This window comes from Lepisosteus platostomus, chromosome 8 (genome assembly GCF_059453375.1).
Source record: "Lepisosteus platostomus isolate fLepPlt1 chromosome 8, fLepPlt1.hap1, whole genome shotgun sequence".
Taxonomy (NCBI): Eukaryota; Metazoa; Chordata; class Actinopteri; order Semionotiformes; family Lepisosteidae; genus Lepisosteus; species Lepisosteus platostomus.
Window position 1 is genome coordinate 13,244,573 of NC_142618.1, and position 16,669 is coordinate 13,261,241.

The 16,669-nt window shown below is 42.1% G+C and overlaps 1 protein-coding gene across 1 annotated transcript in view; it reads left to right on the plus strand.

Annotated features, from left to right (window-relative positions):
- prkdc (protein kinase, DNA-activated, catalytic subunit) overlaps positions 1-16,669 on the plus strand; it is a 65,392-nt gene that overhangs the window by 19,666 nt on the left and 29,057 nt on the right. Inside the window, exons 27-54 of the mRNA XM_088642476.1 lie at positions 210-436; positions 882-976; positions 1,070-1,169; positions 1,455-1,588; positions 1,750-2,004; positions 2,114-2,340; positions 2,890-3,098; positions 3,806-3,938; positions 4,324-4,482; positions 5,367-5,570; positions 5,841-6,029; positions 6,307-6,411; positions 6,644-6,811; positions 7,505-7,632; positions 8,343-8,550; positions 8,856-9,037; positions 10,391-10,559; positions 11,212-11,277; positions 11,488-11,560; positions 12,129-12,277; positions 12,729-12,866; positions 13,343-13,462; positions 14,067-14,210; positions 14,499-14,650; positions 15,150-15,281; positions 15,512-15,623; positions 15,703-15,827; positions 16,483-16,632. Coding sequence (XP_088498602.1) covers positions 210-436; positions 882-976; positions 1,070-1,169; positions 1,455-1,588; positions 1,750-2,004; positions 2,114-2,340; positions 2,890-3,098; positions 3,806-3,938; positions 4,324-4,482; positions 5,367-5,570; positions 5,841-6,029; positions 6,307-6,411; positions 6,644-6,811; positions 7,505-7,632; positions 8,343-8,550; positions 8,856-9,037; positions 10,391-10,559; positions 11,212-11,277; positions 11,488-11,560; positions 12,129-12,277; positions 12,729-12,866; positions 13,343-13,462; positions 14,067-14,210; positions 14,499-14,650; positions 15,150-15,281; positions 15,512-15,623; positions 15,703-15,827; positions 16,483-16,632 — 4,253 coding nt within the window. The remainder of the gene's footprint in view (positions 1-209; positions 437-881; positions 977-1,069; positions 1,170-1,454; positions 1,589-1,749; positions 2,005-2,113; positions 2,341-2,889; positions 3,099-3,805; positions 3,939-4,323; positions 4,483-5,366; positions 5,571-5,840; positions 6,030-6,306; positions 6,412-6,643; positions 6,812-7,504; positions 7,633-8,342; positions 8,551-8,855; positions 9,038-10,390; positions 10,560-11,211; positions 11,278-11,487; positions 11,561-12,128; positions 12,278-12,728; positions 12,867-13,342; positions 13,463-14,066; positions 14,211-14,498; positions 14,651-15,149; positions 15,282-15,511; positions 15,624-15,702; positions 15,828-16,482; positions 16,633-16,669) is intronic.

Sequence of the window (16,669 nt, forward strand, 5' to 3'; positions counted from 1 at the left end):
GTGGCCCTGAATAACTGTGCCATCTAAGAAAATGAGACCAGGCATGTTGCATTTCAGTCCAGTTCTAAAGTGTTTCAGATTGCTACCACGTCCTTCTGAATTAGACACTTCTCCTTTGTAGTATTACCCCATTTGTTATGTGAGACATTTTTGCACCTTTTTTCTGGAGAGTGTTGCATTTTAATAAGCTCTCCTTGGTTCACTGAAAGGATGGCATAGTGGATCCAGTGGACAGCACTTTGCGGGACTTCTGTGGCCAGTGCATTCAGGAGTTTCTGAAGTGGTCAATCAAGCAGACGACCCCAAAACAACAGGAGAAGAGCCCAGCGAACACCAAGTCTCTGTTCAAACGGCTCTATAGCCTTGCCCTGCATCCCAATGTCTTCAAGAGGCTGGGAGCTGCCCTGGCCTTTAATAACATCTACAAGCAGTTCAGGTTAAAACTAGCTCGTTTCCTACATTTCCTGTTCGGGAAAACGTCACATTACTGTATGTACTGATGTTTAGATTGTATGTTTTGTTTACTTTAATTGCCTTTGTTCATAGTTATTCTTAACTGGGGTTATAAAGATACAGTAATTCTGACTTATCAGATGGCAAATTTAATAGTAATAACCTTGAAAAAGAATAGATGCAATACAGTCGCTGTGAAAATGTGAGCTAATGGGTTAACCTTCAATGTTTATTTTCTCTAAAACCAAAAAGTAGGGGATTTTAGGAGAAACTGACTGGCTGACAAGACTGCCATGTCACTGTGCTGCCTTAACCTCTTACGAATATCAAATATATTTTCAACATGACTTAATTTCAGCAGGGCACAAATTTAAGACATTGTTGAAGGTAAATGTCTTTAATTTGACAGCTTATCTGTTTCTTTGCAGAGAGGAGAGTTCTTTGGTGGACATGTTTGTCTTCGAAGCTCTGGTTATATTTGTGGAAAGCCTCGCTCTTGCGCATTCGGATGAAAAGTCTTTAGGTCAGTTGTTTTCCTGGTTTACTCTTCTACGTGTTTCTGCTGAGCTGTGATAATATGTCTCGTTTTACTGACCTGAATCTGTCCCTCCCCCAGGGACGTTACAACAGTGCAGTGGTGCCATTGACCACCTGAAGAGAATCATCAAGCATAAGGCTGCAACTCTTAATAAGAGCTCAAGGAGACGTGTGCCCAGGTTTGCAGGTTTATTAGTCTTGTGAGCAGTGGGGTTAAATATTCTTTTATCCAGTGACGTGTTAGACATTCCGCTAACTCACAACGCAGTTCTTGGGCAAGAATTAGTTTCTTATTTTTTATGTCAATAAAAAAATCTTTTGAAGTATTGTGCGATTACTAAAGCCCATTAAAAGATTAAAGGGAAAATATTAGCATGTAAAGTGAGTACTCTTATTTCTACAATTTCCAAGACCAGGTTTGAAGTCTTTGCTCGTTACCTTGTGGCTTTTTCTTGTATTGCCAGGGGTTTCCCTCCAGACAAGCCCGTGAGTTTGACTGACGTAGTCATGTGGCTGCTGGTACAGTGCGGACGTCCTCAAACGGAGTGCAGGCACAAGTGCATGGAACTGTTTTACGAATTTGTGCCCTTGCTGCCAGGTAACTAACATGCTGCAGACAAGTGTGGTTTTATTATGCGCCGTTGGTGTCTCTCGCCACTGGATTCGTGGTTTTGACTGCAGAGATGTGCGGGAAATTTCCGCGGAAGCGGCACGCGATTCCCTCTTCGTCCCTTGAAACCCGCTTCCATGTTTGTGCAGGAGGCAAAAACCCCGCGGCGTGGCTGGAAGACATCCTCAAGGACGAGGGGTTGGGGTTCCTGATCCGCAGGTTCGAGGGCGCGGGGCGTTGCGATGGAGACTCGTCGGGCCTCCTCTCTCAGGCGACCCTGCGGGACCTGCAGGGCTCCTTCAGCGTCCGAGCCGCCCTGCAGTGGATGGACCTGCTGCTGGCCGCCCTCGACTGCTACAACACCTTCATTGGGCTGCACTTCGTCAAGCCCCAGCAGATACTGGGTGAGCAAAGTGCTTTCTCATCTCCTTCCGCTCTGCGTCCGCTTTCCTGGAGGTGCCGCTGCCATGATGTGTCCTTCTCCCTCGTCCTCACTCCCCCCCCCTCTCCCAGGCACGCAAGAGAAGTCCAGCTTCTTGAAAGCCATTGGGTTCTTCATAGCGGAACTGACCATGCAGGACATCTCCGCTGCCGAGCGCTGTTTCTCGTCAGGGCCTGAGGGATCCCTGTTCAGCCCAAGGGAGAGGGAAGATTATAACTACTGTAAGGGGACAATCATAGTGCGCTTGATGGAATTTGTCACCATGGTCCTCGACAAGTGTTCGCAGGATTTCTGGAAGGTAAAGAACAGATACAGGCAAATTCACCCAAATTATTTAGGCATAAATAGTTTTGCCCCTCCCCCCCCAGATTTTCTCCCAGGGCACAAAAGATTTAAACATTTTTTGGGGCTCTGTTTTTCTCTTCACTAAAACAGGGGCTCTCCCTCCATTCCCAAAGAACCCCATCACAACAGGTTGTGTGGGTCATCACTAAACCACAATCTCAAAAGACATGGGACGATCTAATTTAGATTGCAATGGGAGCGGCAACTATTTAGTTATTTAGTGCACCTCGAGGAGCTTAATTATCCTCATAGGAAACAAATTCGTTTTCCATTAATCAGTAGCTGACAAAAGTCTATAGAGTAACCTGTAAGATCTAGATAGAGGAGGCTCCTCAAGACCAGCATTCTTTAAAATACAAATGGGTGTCTTGAAAGTAACTTATTTATAAACAGGAATGGAATCAGGAGATTTTTTTTTTACTATGCAAACTATGCTCAATGTGCTTGCCTTCATAATAGAATATGTGTTCCAACCATAGTTCACAGGTGTTTGCCTTTTCAGATTCTGGAAAGGGATATCCTACACCTGACCTTTTTTGAGCTCATTGCCACCACAGTATGTGAGCCCTCAAGCATTGGGTTTAACATGGCAGACGTGGAGGTGATGACTAATCTCCCAGAGGTCTGTGTGCACATCCTGAAGGCTCTGCTGAAGTCTCCCTACAAAACCCAGCTGGAACAGAGCATCAGGAGGAGAGTCTCCCAACAAAAGTTAGTGACATTTACTCCATCTTTTTAAGGACCTCGAAGAAGAAGAAAAAAGTGAATGAGTCAACTGAAAATGTTGAACTTCTATAATAATTTTGGTTCTGTGACTTTTACTTCATATGTTTTTTTTCTTTTTTTTTCCTCCTAGGAATAAATAGAACCATATGGTATTAAATCTTTTGTGCCATAAATCCAAAGCTTGGTTATAAACATGCTGCTTTAATGTAACAGGAATTTTTAGTTCATTTTTACAACAGATCAGTTTTATTTATGATTACATTTATGACACAACTGACATTTATGAGGCTGTTTTTGTCATTTCTGAAATCCAAACTGTAGCAGATGAATACTCATCCCTGAAATTTCACATGTGTTTATGGTGGTGTCACTGTGTTCTTTACAAGTAAAAACCATGCTATCAGCAACATGGATATGGACACTTCAGGCTAAACGAACGTTTTAATTTGACCACTATTAGTTGTAAATTTTTATCCTCAGTAATATGCTTATTCTCAATCATATATTTCTGTTTTGCTCATAACTCAAGAAAGTGTGAGAATAAGTAGAGACAGTATGATCTTTGAACCTGTAGCAGTTTTTAGTATTGTGTGTGCTGTTGTGGCGCACATGAAATTCTCTGCTTGATAGGAGTCTGAGACCAGTTCTGTGTGTATTTGAGTTCAAAGCTGATTCTTTCCATCTTCCCCCAGTGTGGAGCAGCTGTGTGCTGTGGACCTGTACGGTTCTGAGGCCCGGTCTGAGCACGCCAGGCTGGCCTTGGTCCTCTCTGCCTGCAAGCAGCTTCACAGAGCTGGGCTGCTCAATTCCACCCTACAGAGCCAGGTAAAGGTCATCTTTGGAAACTACATTGTGCCCATGATGGGAAGGGGGGGGGGGTTCATAGCGTTCTTTATTGCAGTAACTTTTTTAGCACATTTAGTACTTAGATGGTTGATTTAATAGATAAAGCTATGCAGTATGCAGTACATTTAGGGGGATCTGGAAGTGTGGCCATCTGAGCAAAGAATTATTTTGCTTATTGCATGACCGACTCACCTTTAAATCATCCCAATACAGAGCAGTGAATAGATTTTTTTGTCCTTGGCCTGTTTCAGAATTATAATCTGTAATCTCGGTCTAATATGTCATGGGTGATATGCCAGGGCTGTATTGCTGTCAGCAGTTAGGCTGTCGGGAACCAGACCGTGCCATTTGTGCTTTCGAGCAGGCAGCCAGTTTTGGCCTGTCCCTGGGGTCCAAGCTGCTCTCGGTGGTGTACAAGGGGATCGCTCCAGGAGACGAGAAGAAGTCCCTCCCGTCCATGGACGTCAGCAGCCGCAGGCTGGCAGATGGGCTCCTCCAGCTGGCCTTTTCACTGGGAGGGCAGGTGGGGGTCTTCCTGTTACCTACTGCTCCCTGCCTTACGTGGGCTGTGTAACTCATATTTGTTTCATCCAAATACGAAGACAGCATGTAGACCCCACTCTCAGAGAAGAGAGAAACAAATGTCTAATAATAGTTTTTAGTTACAAATTATTTTTCTGAGTGGGGAGTGTTTTCATATTTAGCATTGACCACCATTAATAATATGGTATATGATCATGTCGCCCTTAGTTTAATAAAAAAAAAAACAATTGGAAAATGTGACAGTCTTAACAACATAGTAAGTTTTTGTTTAATATTAGAATTTATGACCTTTTACCAAAAGGTATAGGTTCAAATTATCTTACCATAAAAACAACATATATTGCACTTTCTGTAGCACAAAATATAGCAAGGAACCAATTTTTATACATCAAGGATTAATCCTGCAATGTTCAGAGTACAGACACTTTTTATTATCAAGTATGATTTCCATGATGGGACATTTTCACACAAAAGAAGGTTGTTGTCAGAAGCCTAATCCACTGTGTTGGCACAGTCTCACTTGAACCCGTTGAGCTCCTCTTTACGGCTGCTGGATTTTCGTTAGTGGAGATTGTTTCTTATGTTAGAATGTGTTCTGTTCTTTTGGGATATATTTTAAGAAATGCTGTTAACATTCAGTATGATTGTCCACTACATATAAATTATTTTTCCAGTTTATGCAATATATTATCAGGAACAAGAATCTCAGGTCTCAGTATATTGTAATACCCTACGTACATACTGTAAGTATGTCTTAATTCTAATCTACTATGTAGAACAAATAGGACATAGCAGGTTATGTGCATTACTAATCTTTTATCACTATATAAACTAATGCTGAATCCTGATTTGAATTCCTTTCAGAGTGAGCAGTTGGTTAGCCTCCTATTGAATACCATCATGCTGTCGGTGCCACTCTCCGGAACATCAGATAAGAACTTCATCAGCTTTTCTCACGGAGAGTACTTCTACAGCCTCTTCCAGCAGACCATCAACATCGAGCTGCTCGGAAGTCTCGACTCCACTGTGCCACAGCTCATGTCACTAGCAGCAGAAAATCCCAAAATGGTGAGATCCCGGTGTGTAAAATCAAGGCGTAAACACCAAAACACCAAAATCTTTTCTTTGCGCTGTGAGGTTCTCAAAGCTGAATTTTCATACTCGGTTTTTATCGAAAAGAGGGATTGCAATTCTAAAGAGAACAGAGGGATCCCTGATGAAGACATTGCTTTTGAAATGCGCGCTAGAAAAATACTGATGGGCTGACTTTCCAGAGTGAGGGTGGGGAGCTCGTTTATGGGCGCTCAGTGATGTGCTGTCTGTTGCGCGGCTGAGCAGGTGAGCGCTGTCCTGAACGGCATGCTGGACCAGAGTTTTCGGGATCGCTCCGTGAGGGAAAGTCAAGGCCGCCAGCTGGTGAAGAGGGTGACGCAGGCCTGGAGCTCCCTGGGCTCCTGGTGGAGCAGCCCTGCCTCCACATCAGAAAGCAAAATGGCCACCCTGACTCTGCTGTCCAAAGTGCTGCAGGTACTGACTCCTGTGAACTGTATAACACAACCCGTGTTCAGCTGACACCCATTGTAAAATATGCACTGATATTCAGCTGTTAAGAGGTAGAATAAGGAGTCATTTGTAATACTGTATCTGAATATTTCTTTCATTGCTTCTTTCACCAAAGTTTATCAAATCACTTACACATCTAACCTAACTTTTCTAGAATTGTAGGACTATGGTAAAGTTTTTAGAACTGTACTTTTGATTTCATTGTGGATATTATTTAATAGTTGTTGTTTTTTTGCCACAGATTGATTCCTCGGTCTGTTTTAACGTGAACCATGAAGCTTTTGAAGCAGTGTTCACCACCTACACTGCCTTAATCACTGACTCTGCATTGCCTTTAAATCTCAAGGTACAACATTCTATTCTTTTGTCCTGTTCAGTTGTCATTGCTCTGGTGATTTTCATTTCTTGTTTTCAAATCTGGTTGTGAAAGAGGAAAAAAAAAACCCAATAGAGTAAGAACCCAAGATAACTCTGCAACTTCATTTAGATCTGCGACTCTTGACACCTGTAGTTTAATGCACAGGAGTATCTACAACGTGCTCTCCACAAAATGTGATGATATTCATTATTTAATACAGAATCATGGTTTGATCATCCTCCCTTTCTTCACCAACCTGCCCGAGAGCACCCTGGCTGAACTTCAGAGAGCCCTGGAAGTGCTAGTCGCCTCTCACTTCCCCATTTCCTCTGATGAGTTCCCCAAGGGCACCCTGCGCTACAACAACTATGTCGACACAATTAAAAAGGTAACTCCTGTACCACTGTTATGGGATCCTTTCCATTTCGTCTGGATTAACAAAGAAGCAGCCTGCACTAACTTTTTGAAGTATTTTGAGGAAGAGACTTAAATACAGTCCCCAGTCATTCCCCCACCACACTGTCAGTCATGGATGGAAATTAAGAACCTGCAGTCCTGTTTGGATGATGTGAGGACGACAACATTGAATACTTACAAAGACATGCATGTTCTCCTTTATGGAAATATTGTCGCGTTTTAGTCATGCAATCAGTCATGAAAATGATTATGATTCAGGCAAAGATACCTCAATGTTGTATTCACAGTATCTGTGTGTAAATCTAATCTAATCGTTTTTCTTGGTCATTTGGAGCAGGGGTGTCTAATTCTGGTCCTGATATCAGGACGTTGTGTCTGTAGGTCTTCATTCCTGCTCAACTAATGAGCCAAACCACCTGGTTCATAGTTACCTGGCCCACTTTAACAGCTTCTCCTAGCACTTCAGTTGCTGCTGTTCTAAAGACACCTAGAAACCTTGCAGACATTTTGACCCTCCTTGACCAGGATTGCACATCCCAGATCTAGATCTTTTTCATTTGTTAGCACTTTATATGACCAGTATTTGAAGTCTGTAACTACTCACCGATGTGACTGCTCATCTAGTGATTCTTACTTTTTACTGTTATTGTTTCTTCATATTTAGTTTTTAGATGCTTTGGAGCTGTCCCAGAATCCAATGCTTTTGAAGTTAATGGCGGAAATACTTTGCCGGGATAAGAAGCACGTCACAGAAGAACTTTTCCAGGCCTGTTTTAAGAGAATTGCAAGGAGGTGATGTCTGACGTATACTCAAATATCTCGGAATGTTGCCTTTTGAATTTAACAAGCTATTACCAACATTTTGTAAGATCTCTGTTTTAACACATCACAGACAGAGCAGCCAGATTCAGCCTCTGTCAGCAGAGAGGTGCCTGGGAGGCCACAGGGGTCACAGAGAGCCAGCAGAGCTCTGGCCCTCTAATTACACTCTAACCTCAATGACGCTCAGGTCAGTTGCACCCCATTTCCTGGGAAAGCCCAGTCACAATGAGCATGACCTGGGCTCAGACCTGCAACCACAGAGCTCAGGAGAGCTCGACTACCGATTGCGGCATTCAAGAGGCCACCCGGAATATTCTTAATTCATATGACTTTTCACTGAGAGTAGGAATCCAGAATGTCTTTAGCCTGTAACTTGTATTATCAGTGTATTCAGTGACACATTACAGTAGACCAAAAGGTATTACTCTTATTATTTAAGGATACAGTTTAAAGTACCAGATTTTAAAACTTGATTGATGTCAAGGAAGTCTTGGGAATAGCCACAGATCGGAAGAATCTATCTGGTGGGGGGAACCGAGATGTAGTTTTCTTTTTTCTGGACCTTCTAAATAATAGAGGCCATCTGCTGATCGTGTTGCTGTGCATCTCGGGCGTTCTCGGCCCCCAGAACGCCGCCCTGATCATGCCTGTCCTGAGGGCCTCGTTCTGTGCGCATCCAGGTCCGGCTGCGAGCGGCAGGTAGTGCTGATGGAGACCGTGTACGAGATGTTCCAGGCCGGAGAACTGGCCTCCGGCGCCATGCGTCAGGCAGTGCTGGACCGTGTGCTGCTGACCCTCATCCTGCACTGCAGCTCGGACGCGCTGCGCGGCTTCTTCTGCAAGACCATCGCCAGCGTCATGGAAACGCTGCAGGCCAGGTTCACAAAGGTACAGAGAGCTGCCCCGGCTTTGTTGTGCCAATCCAAATCGCAGTGCATCTGTTGAATGGCCTGTTTTGTGGAGACCATATTGTGTTGTGTAGCTGGGTGAATGTATTATGCAGTCTGTTTCAGATTTACAACTGTTATCGTTTGGCAGTGGGTTATAATTCCTATTAAAAGCAGTCATCTCGCATCTTGGAAGCCTGTTGTGGTATTGTTTCATTTGAATGGCCTACAACCAACATCCAGTCAAGAACGCCCCAGAATGTTTGCGCTGCTTTGATTAATCAGTGAGTGATTTCCACTTTCCAGTTAAATGAGGCGATGTTCGAGGGCCAGCTCATAAAGAAGAATGGCTGTTACAAGCTGCTGGAGGTTCTGTACTCACGCCTGCCAAAGGAAGAGGTTTACTCCAAAGAATCCAAGATCAACCAGGGCTTCTGTGGCCCCAGCAGAGCAGCTGAAGGGAATGAACTCTCAAAGACCCTCTTGAAGTAAGGATCGCAGTTTGCAGAAAATTGGCAAAACGCTTCCAAGACAAAATCTTTTAACGTTGTTTGAACGTTTTGTTGCCAGTGGAAGATAGAAGGCAGGTGTTGTCTAGTGTCATGATTGATAAACTCTTAATTTTTTTGTCTTGGCAGCCTTTGGGTAGAGCAAATGACAAACTCGCCCTAGTGTCGAAGTGACATGCGATAACCTGCACGATCATGATACTTTCACACATCGTTTCACTATTAGACTTTATCTTATTAGAAAATTATAAATTAAATACATCTATAAATGTTCAGTGGAATCTGGTGTTTGTGTTCATAAACACATAATATTTTCTTATCAGTTGCTGCAGTTAGACTAGGTCGTTGCAGATGTAGGTAATGAGTGATTTTAGTGTCTATGATGCATTTGTAATTTCACATAACAAATAGTATGATCTAGGTTCTTTAACTAAAATATTGAACTATAGTACTATTGCTTATACTATTCATTTATTAATTAGTAGTATTTATGAAGAATATTGTATATTCTTCAAAAGTTAAGAAAAACTATGAGAAGGCCTAGCGTGAAGTTCTTCTGGGAAAGTTCTGGAAAGCAGTACCAACATTTCTTGCCACTAGGGGGTAGCACTGCTTTAACCCAAGCTCTAATCGGCGTTTCTCATCCAGACCTTATGAGTGCCTGCGGACATTAATGGATGGGCCACGATTTTAGAAAAGTCACATATGAGACAAAATAAAAAAATAATTAAATCTTGGTTCTCTCATTTTGTGGAGTAACCAAAGTGTCATGTTGCATGTCTCGTGGTTACACACAAAACCGAGGCCATGCCTTAAGACTGTTCACACATTTCTTTCAAGTTAGATGTTCAACCCAAATGGAGAACAGCTTAGACTGGCTGAGCAAGAGCTGTGTTTCACTGTCATGAAAAATCCCAGGGTGTTTCTCGAAAGGAGTAGTGGTGCTACTCCGGTGTCCTGCCCAAATATCCCTTTGGTCTTTATCATGGCCTCCTAATAATCCCCATCTCTGAAATGGCTTCATGACTCCGTTCTCCTCCCCACTTATAGCTGGTGTGTGGTGAGTGTACTGGTGCACTATGGCTGCTGTCGCATCATCTAGGTGGGGCTGCACATTAATGGTGGAGGAGGGAAGTCCCCATTACTTGTAAAGTGCTTTGAGTGGAGTTTCTAGAAAAGGGCTATATAAATTTAAGGAATTATTGTTGTTATTATTATTCCATCATTTTCCCTGGACTGAATGCTCAGTTTTTGAGCCTTCCATTGTTTACTGAGATCACAGGGACTTGTATACACAGTACCCTGAGTATCAAGTGCCGTTGTGTTGCACAGATCCTGCTTTGAGGCCTACACTGAGAACATGGCGGGAGAGACGCAGCTGCTGGAGGAAAGGAGACAGTACCACTGTGCCGCTTACAACTGTGCCATCGCCGTCATCAGCTGTAGCTTCAACGAGACCAAGTTCTACCAGGGCTTCCTCTTTACCGAGAAGCCAGAGAAGGTAGGACTGCTTGCTCTTCCAGCCTTGTGATGGGACATTAAGAATTCACCCTTTGCTGGTGATTCCTTAAAGTCGTTGTTGTAACATCCAGTTTGAAATTGTTGTGCTAGACCCGAGTTAGAATTGATACATAAAAAAAGATTAAGTTTGGCTGTTGCTTTTATTCTAAGTGACGTTACCTCCATTCCTACAGATTAGTATGTTGCTGGATCAGGTGAGGTGAGGAACAGCTGCAGTATCTCACCTGGAATTTAAACTCGCAACCTTCCGATTAGTTGCCAACACTTGCCCTTGAGACTTGATGTTTTTGCTGTAGAAAAGTGAGAGAAGAATGCAGCTGAAACCAGCAGACGTAGTTACAGGCATATACTCCTGTTCCTGTCCATCCATATTTGTAAATACAGAATATTTTGTGTTAGAATCTCGTGTGTAATAGGTAGAACCTCTGTCCTGTTATTTACTTATTCGCCATTGTTTGCCAAGATGTGCTTTGTCTCATTTCGTACTACTGCCCTGTCTAAACATTTGTGAATAGAACAAATTTAAAATGTAATATTCTTTGCATAAACATGTATGATAAACAATTCATGATAAAGTGCTGCAAGTAAAATTAGGTTAATTAGGAAGATTCCTTTATCCTTTATATTTTCAGAATCAGTTTATTTTCGAGAACATCATAGATGCACAGCAGACCTACAGATTCCCTGTAGAGATAGAGGTAAGACCTTTTATTTTCAATATATATATATGCAGTGCTGTCTTAATTAAATATCTGGGTAGTATAATCAGAACAGGGAAATTCCTTCCATTAAGATGTCAATCTGTTAAGGTGTTCTAAACTGGGCTGGGCATATTTTACATCTTTAATAAGGTATATGTTGATGTTTTTTAATATAGAAATGTTATTAAGTAAAGTCTTTTACTTTAGGTTGCTCTTGAACGGAAAGCAAAGTATGTAGCTATTCGGAAAGAGGCAAGGGAGGCTGGTGATCGGGACGCAGGTGAGAATTGTTTTTTAGATACTTGAGTGATCTTTTAAGCAGTCACCAAATGTTGTTTTTTTCCCAAACAAAAATTTGACATCAAAGCCAATAAAGACTACTTGAAGTGCACTACTTGTTGTTGGGAATAATTATTTGATTTGAATTTAACACTGATAATTTGACACTGTTCACGTGGGTGTCCTCTGGGTGCTTCGGTTTCGTCCCACTGTCGAAAGACATACTGGTAGGTTAATTGGCTTCTGGGGAAAATGACCCTAGTGTGTCAGTGTGTCAGTGTGTTTCCCTGTGATGGACTGGTGTCCCGTCCAGAGTGTATCCTGCCTTGTGTCCATTGCTTGCCGGGTCCCTGAATTGGATGAAGCGGTTAGAAATGGAGGGATAATTTATAAGATAAATCTACAAGATGCTGCACAAATGGATGGATTGTTTATATGTTAATCTACAGGAACAACTACAAACTTTGTAGTTTAAAACTTTAATTACTCTGTAAAAGTGTGCCTTTCATTTCATGGATTCCATCTCATGCGTTTCATGAGAGTCCTGGATCATGTCTTTCCTTTCACAGAGGAGCCCCATTACTTGTCGTCACAGTCCTACATGGCAGACAGCAGTCTCAGTGAGGAGATGAGCCAGTTCGATTTCTCCACGGGAGTCCAGAGCTTCAGCTACGGCTCTCAGGACCCCAGCACGAGGCCCGTGCCGAGCCGGAGGAGGGCGAGTCCACTTCCCCTTTCAGCTTCCTCTGTCACACAGTCTTGTTCTTGTTTGTCTTTTAGTCTCTTTTCTAACGATGCTTAATGTCCACCTTAGCCTAGTCTCGTCCTTAAATTCCTGTCCTCAAAGCAGACCCTCTGTTAAAATGTTGCTTTTACTTTAGTTGCACATGATTCTGAAGAACTCCTGAGCTCTTCAAGATTTATTGTGCTTTTGCCGTCAAGCCGTGCCCACTTGCAGGTTTGTGAAAGGGACCTGCCGTGGCCTTTCACTGAAAGGCTTGTTACTGATTTGTTCCCTGTTTCATTCATTGTAATGGAGCTTCAACAAAGTCCCATTAAAGAGCTTGTATAAACTGCATTTATAAATTGATAAGTAATGGCATATTAGCTTCAGCCCCAGGAGAGAAGTGTTGCTTTAGCAGTCAGCATGTGCGTGTGTCTATCATTAGGACGGAGCAGAAGCGGCTCTGCAAGATGACGTTGTGGTACTGGAGATGGATGAGCTCAACCAACACGAATGTATGGCCTCCATGACCGTCCTCATCAACCACATGCAGAGGAACAACATTACTCCTGAAGTGGAAGAGGTCTGGACAGGACGCTTACTGCTTGACTAGACTAGGAAGCGTTTGATGAAATATCTTTGCAGTTCAACATCCCATACTGGAAAACAACCATAAGGAGAGTGGTTCAAGGGAAAAATATAGCAAAAATGAAGAAGCAGCACCTGTTTTGAATTTGCCATTTGTTGGTCTCCCTCTTTCATTCAAACTGTGCTCTTATAGCTGCACACTGAGACCCACAGTTACCGCTGTGGCATCAATGGCAGGAGTGAAGCTATTCCCTCACTGTCACTCAGGTAATCCCAGTCACAGTTGGCTGATGGCACCAGACTTTAATTGTAGATTTGGGTTGTACGACTCCATCTGATGGGAACAAGCGCCGTTGTTGGCTAAGCTTCTTCAGAGTCCTGAAACAATGAGTTTCTGTTGGAGATTTAGTGTGATTAAGCTACTGTAAACAACTTAAGTCAAAGTTGAAACTTTTCAATGTTTGTTTTTAGGGCACAGTACCAAGTGACCTTCCGCCTTGGATGAAATTTCTTCAAGGGAAGCTGGGGAACCCCTCCACTCAGTTGAACATCCGTCTCTTCATTGCAAAACTGATCGTGAACAAGGAGGAGGTGAGGAGCAGAACGTTTGTAAGACTCAAAGAGCTCCTACAGCCCAGGGGAATCTTCACGTTGGTCTCCTGTCATATTCTGAAATTAAGAACGTGAAGAGAGGGGCCTGCCAACAGTGTAAGAATTTAGATTATAGCTGTGGCAGAGAGGCTTAATATTAAAAGCTAAGAGGGAGAAAAACTGACAAGATATAGAAAGGAAGGATAAAAAATAGAGCATTCAGCAGACCAAATATTTGGGCTCATCTGGAACAGTGTTGGTTTTAACAAAAAAAAACTAAAAATTGAACCAACAAAGAGCGGGTTGGTTACATTGAAGGGTGAAGGTGACTAAAGTATCTTTAAAGAGAAAACTGTACAAAAACTGCCTCAAAGACAATGTACAAGGCTGTGTTTTCCCAGAGAAGACCTTGGATGTACAGTAGCTTTTAGAAACTTCCATACTGCCGAATGAGTCTGCCACATCTGGCTAACAAATATCCTGTAGTTATTGCACACTGATGAGAAGAAGAGAAGGATATTTGGAAGGATCAGTTGTAATGTGTGTTGTTCCTAAGATTATTATCCAGTCATACCTGCTTACATTTTTTTTTTTTTGGTGACAGGTCTTCCGTCCATATGCCAAACACTGGCTGTGGCCGCTTCTACAGCTGGTAGTCTCTGGGAATAATGGGGGTGAAGGGATTCACTTCATGGTGGTGGAGATCGTTGTTACGGTTCTCTCCTGGGCCAGCGTCGCCACCCCCAAGGTACTTGAGGACATAACTGTGTTTGCCCACCTTTCTATTTCAAATCTAGTATTATTCTGTAAATCTGGGCTAACAAACAAAAAGCAAAAATATATTGCCAGTGTCATTACAAGTTACTCACTTGTCTATCAGGAAAGTGCCAAGCGGCAGCATATTTTGATCTGTAGTGTTAATGTGCATGTTCACCTCGGTAATGTCAAGGTGAAATGCTGTGCATTGTCAACAGCAGTGCAGAAGACTTGGACCCCTGAACAGAACTTGTTCCGTTTCACTTGTTTTCCCTTTAAGGGCGATACCAAAGATGAAGTTCTGGCTAATCGGCTGCTGGAGTTTTTAATGAGGAACGCCTTCCATGAAAAGAGAGCCGTCTTCAGACACAATCTTGAAATCATTAAAACGGTTGTGGAGTGCTGGAAGGACAGCCTCATGGTTCCTTATAGGTATGAATATGCAATTATGAGTCATCTTATTGTTTTCTAAGGCACTTCATCTTTTGGTTTGGATAAAAAAAATTAAATTCACTGTACTGCTGTGAATGTTGTACATGATGTTTATTTTTTATAGCTGTGTTTCTTGTTTTTTGGCACTCAGTATTTAGGTTTTTGTCCAGCCTAGTGTGTTTTTGTTTGCCCTTTTATGTGTTTTCTTCATACCCCTAACAAAGTACAGCATAACTATAAATCCCTTTCAGATTAGCAGCGTAGATGCTTGAAAGCACATTCACACTGTTGATGGCTTTTTCACACAACGTGCATTTTCCACATGTCTGTTAAACACGTTGGACTCCTTTTACTGTTGTTTTCCTTGTATTTGTATTTTAATGCTAAAAAATATTTTCAACAAAGCTGTAGTATCTGCCTAATTGAACAGTCTCTTGCACTAGATAGCTCTTTTTGGGTAAAATGCTCGCATCTTGAATCAGCATTTTCAATCTTTCAGCCTGATATTCGATCGGTTTGCTGGGTCTGATCCCAACAGCAAGGACAATTCTGTGGGAATTCAGTTGCTTGGTATTGTGCTGGCAAATAATCTGCCGCCGTACGACCCCAGCTGTGGAATTGAACATGAAAGGTAATGTGGACACTTCTGTCTTCATCTCTATTTCTGGCAACAAAGGAGTAAATGAAAAAAGATGACATTATAGATAGCATTTCAAGTGTTCTAAAATGCTTCATTCTACAAAAGAATAGTCACAAACTACTAATATACGTTTTGTTTAGAATTTGTATCTTTTATTAAGCAAGTACAGTGTCTTATTGCATCACAATTGTGATAACATTTGAAAGGCTCTTTCTTTACAGATATTTCAAGTCCTTGGCCAACAACATCTCCTTCGTAAGGTATAAAGACATACACGTGGCTGCTGCAGAAGTCATTGGGCTTGTTATGCAGTATATGGCTGAGAAGGAGAAGGTACGTGGAAGCCCTTAAATATTTATCATCCATTTTCTTCTCTGCTTTGAGGAAGATTAACCATGTGTCTAATTATCAGCAATCGGAGGGCCCCATATTCGACTTCACGGCACATCACCTGAAGAAGCTGCAGAACGAGAAGGAAGATAAGTTTGTTGTGTGCCTAAGTAAAGTTGTGAAACACTTTCCACCATTTATGGACAGGTAAGAGGTTCATAGTTGCTTTACATGGTTGTTGTTTTACGGAAAGTTTTTTTGTAAAGCTTTGAGAGCTCTTTATGCAGTTCCACACAAGACGTTTCCATGGCTGAAACTGAAAAAGGAATTCTCAGGGCCTTGACAAGAAGGATTATGTAATGTCGTCTAACAAGTATGGCATATTTAACTTCTAACTTGGGTTGCCACTTGAGAATAGTTCTTCAATCCATTACCATTGTGCCGAAGTTTGTGTACAGTACATCTTCAGGAAGCTTGGAAAGAAAATACTTGCCCTAAATCTGAACTAAAAAAATAGATGTAAAATGCAAAAGGAATTTTGAAAAGGAGCATATATATTGCATTACCCATGTTGTGTTTTAAATAAACCTGTGTAATCTCCATTTGCACAGTTAGCAGTCTTATGTTACCACCTAATTGTCCTTTTTAAGTCCTAATTCTGAATCTCATTATTTGAAGAAGGATCTTTACTTTCTTTCATTTTTGATGTGCATGTTTTAATAAGTGTGAGAAGTTAGACAGGTTTAAAGTAATGTATAGCAATGATTTTTCAATATCCTAATATAGGCTACTTAAGTTGTGATTCAGATATCAGTTAAAGCTTGCACATTGATGTCTAATCTTCACATCTGGGTTTTGAAAGGTTTGTGAATGCAGTTTTTTTCCTGTTGCCCAAAATGCACGGCGTGCTGAAGACGCACTGCCTGGAGTGCATCCTGAGCCGAGCTGAAGAGATCCCTGATGTATACCTGCAGCTGAAGAGCAAGGATTTCTCTCGGGTCATGAGCCATCGGTGAGCTGCCTGTGCTTGAAATACTGTATGAATTGGA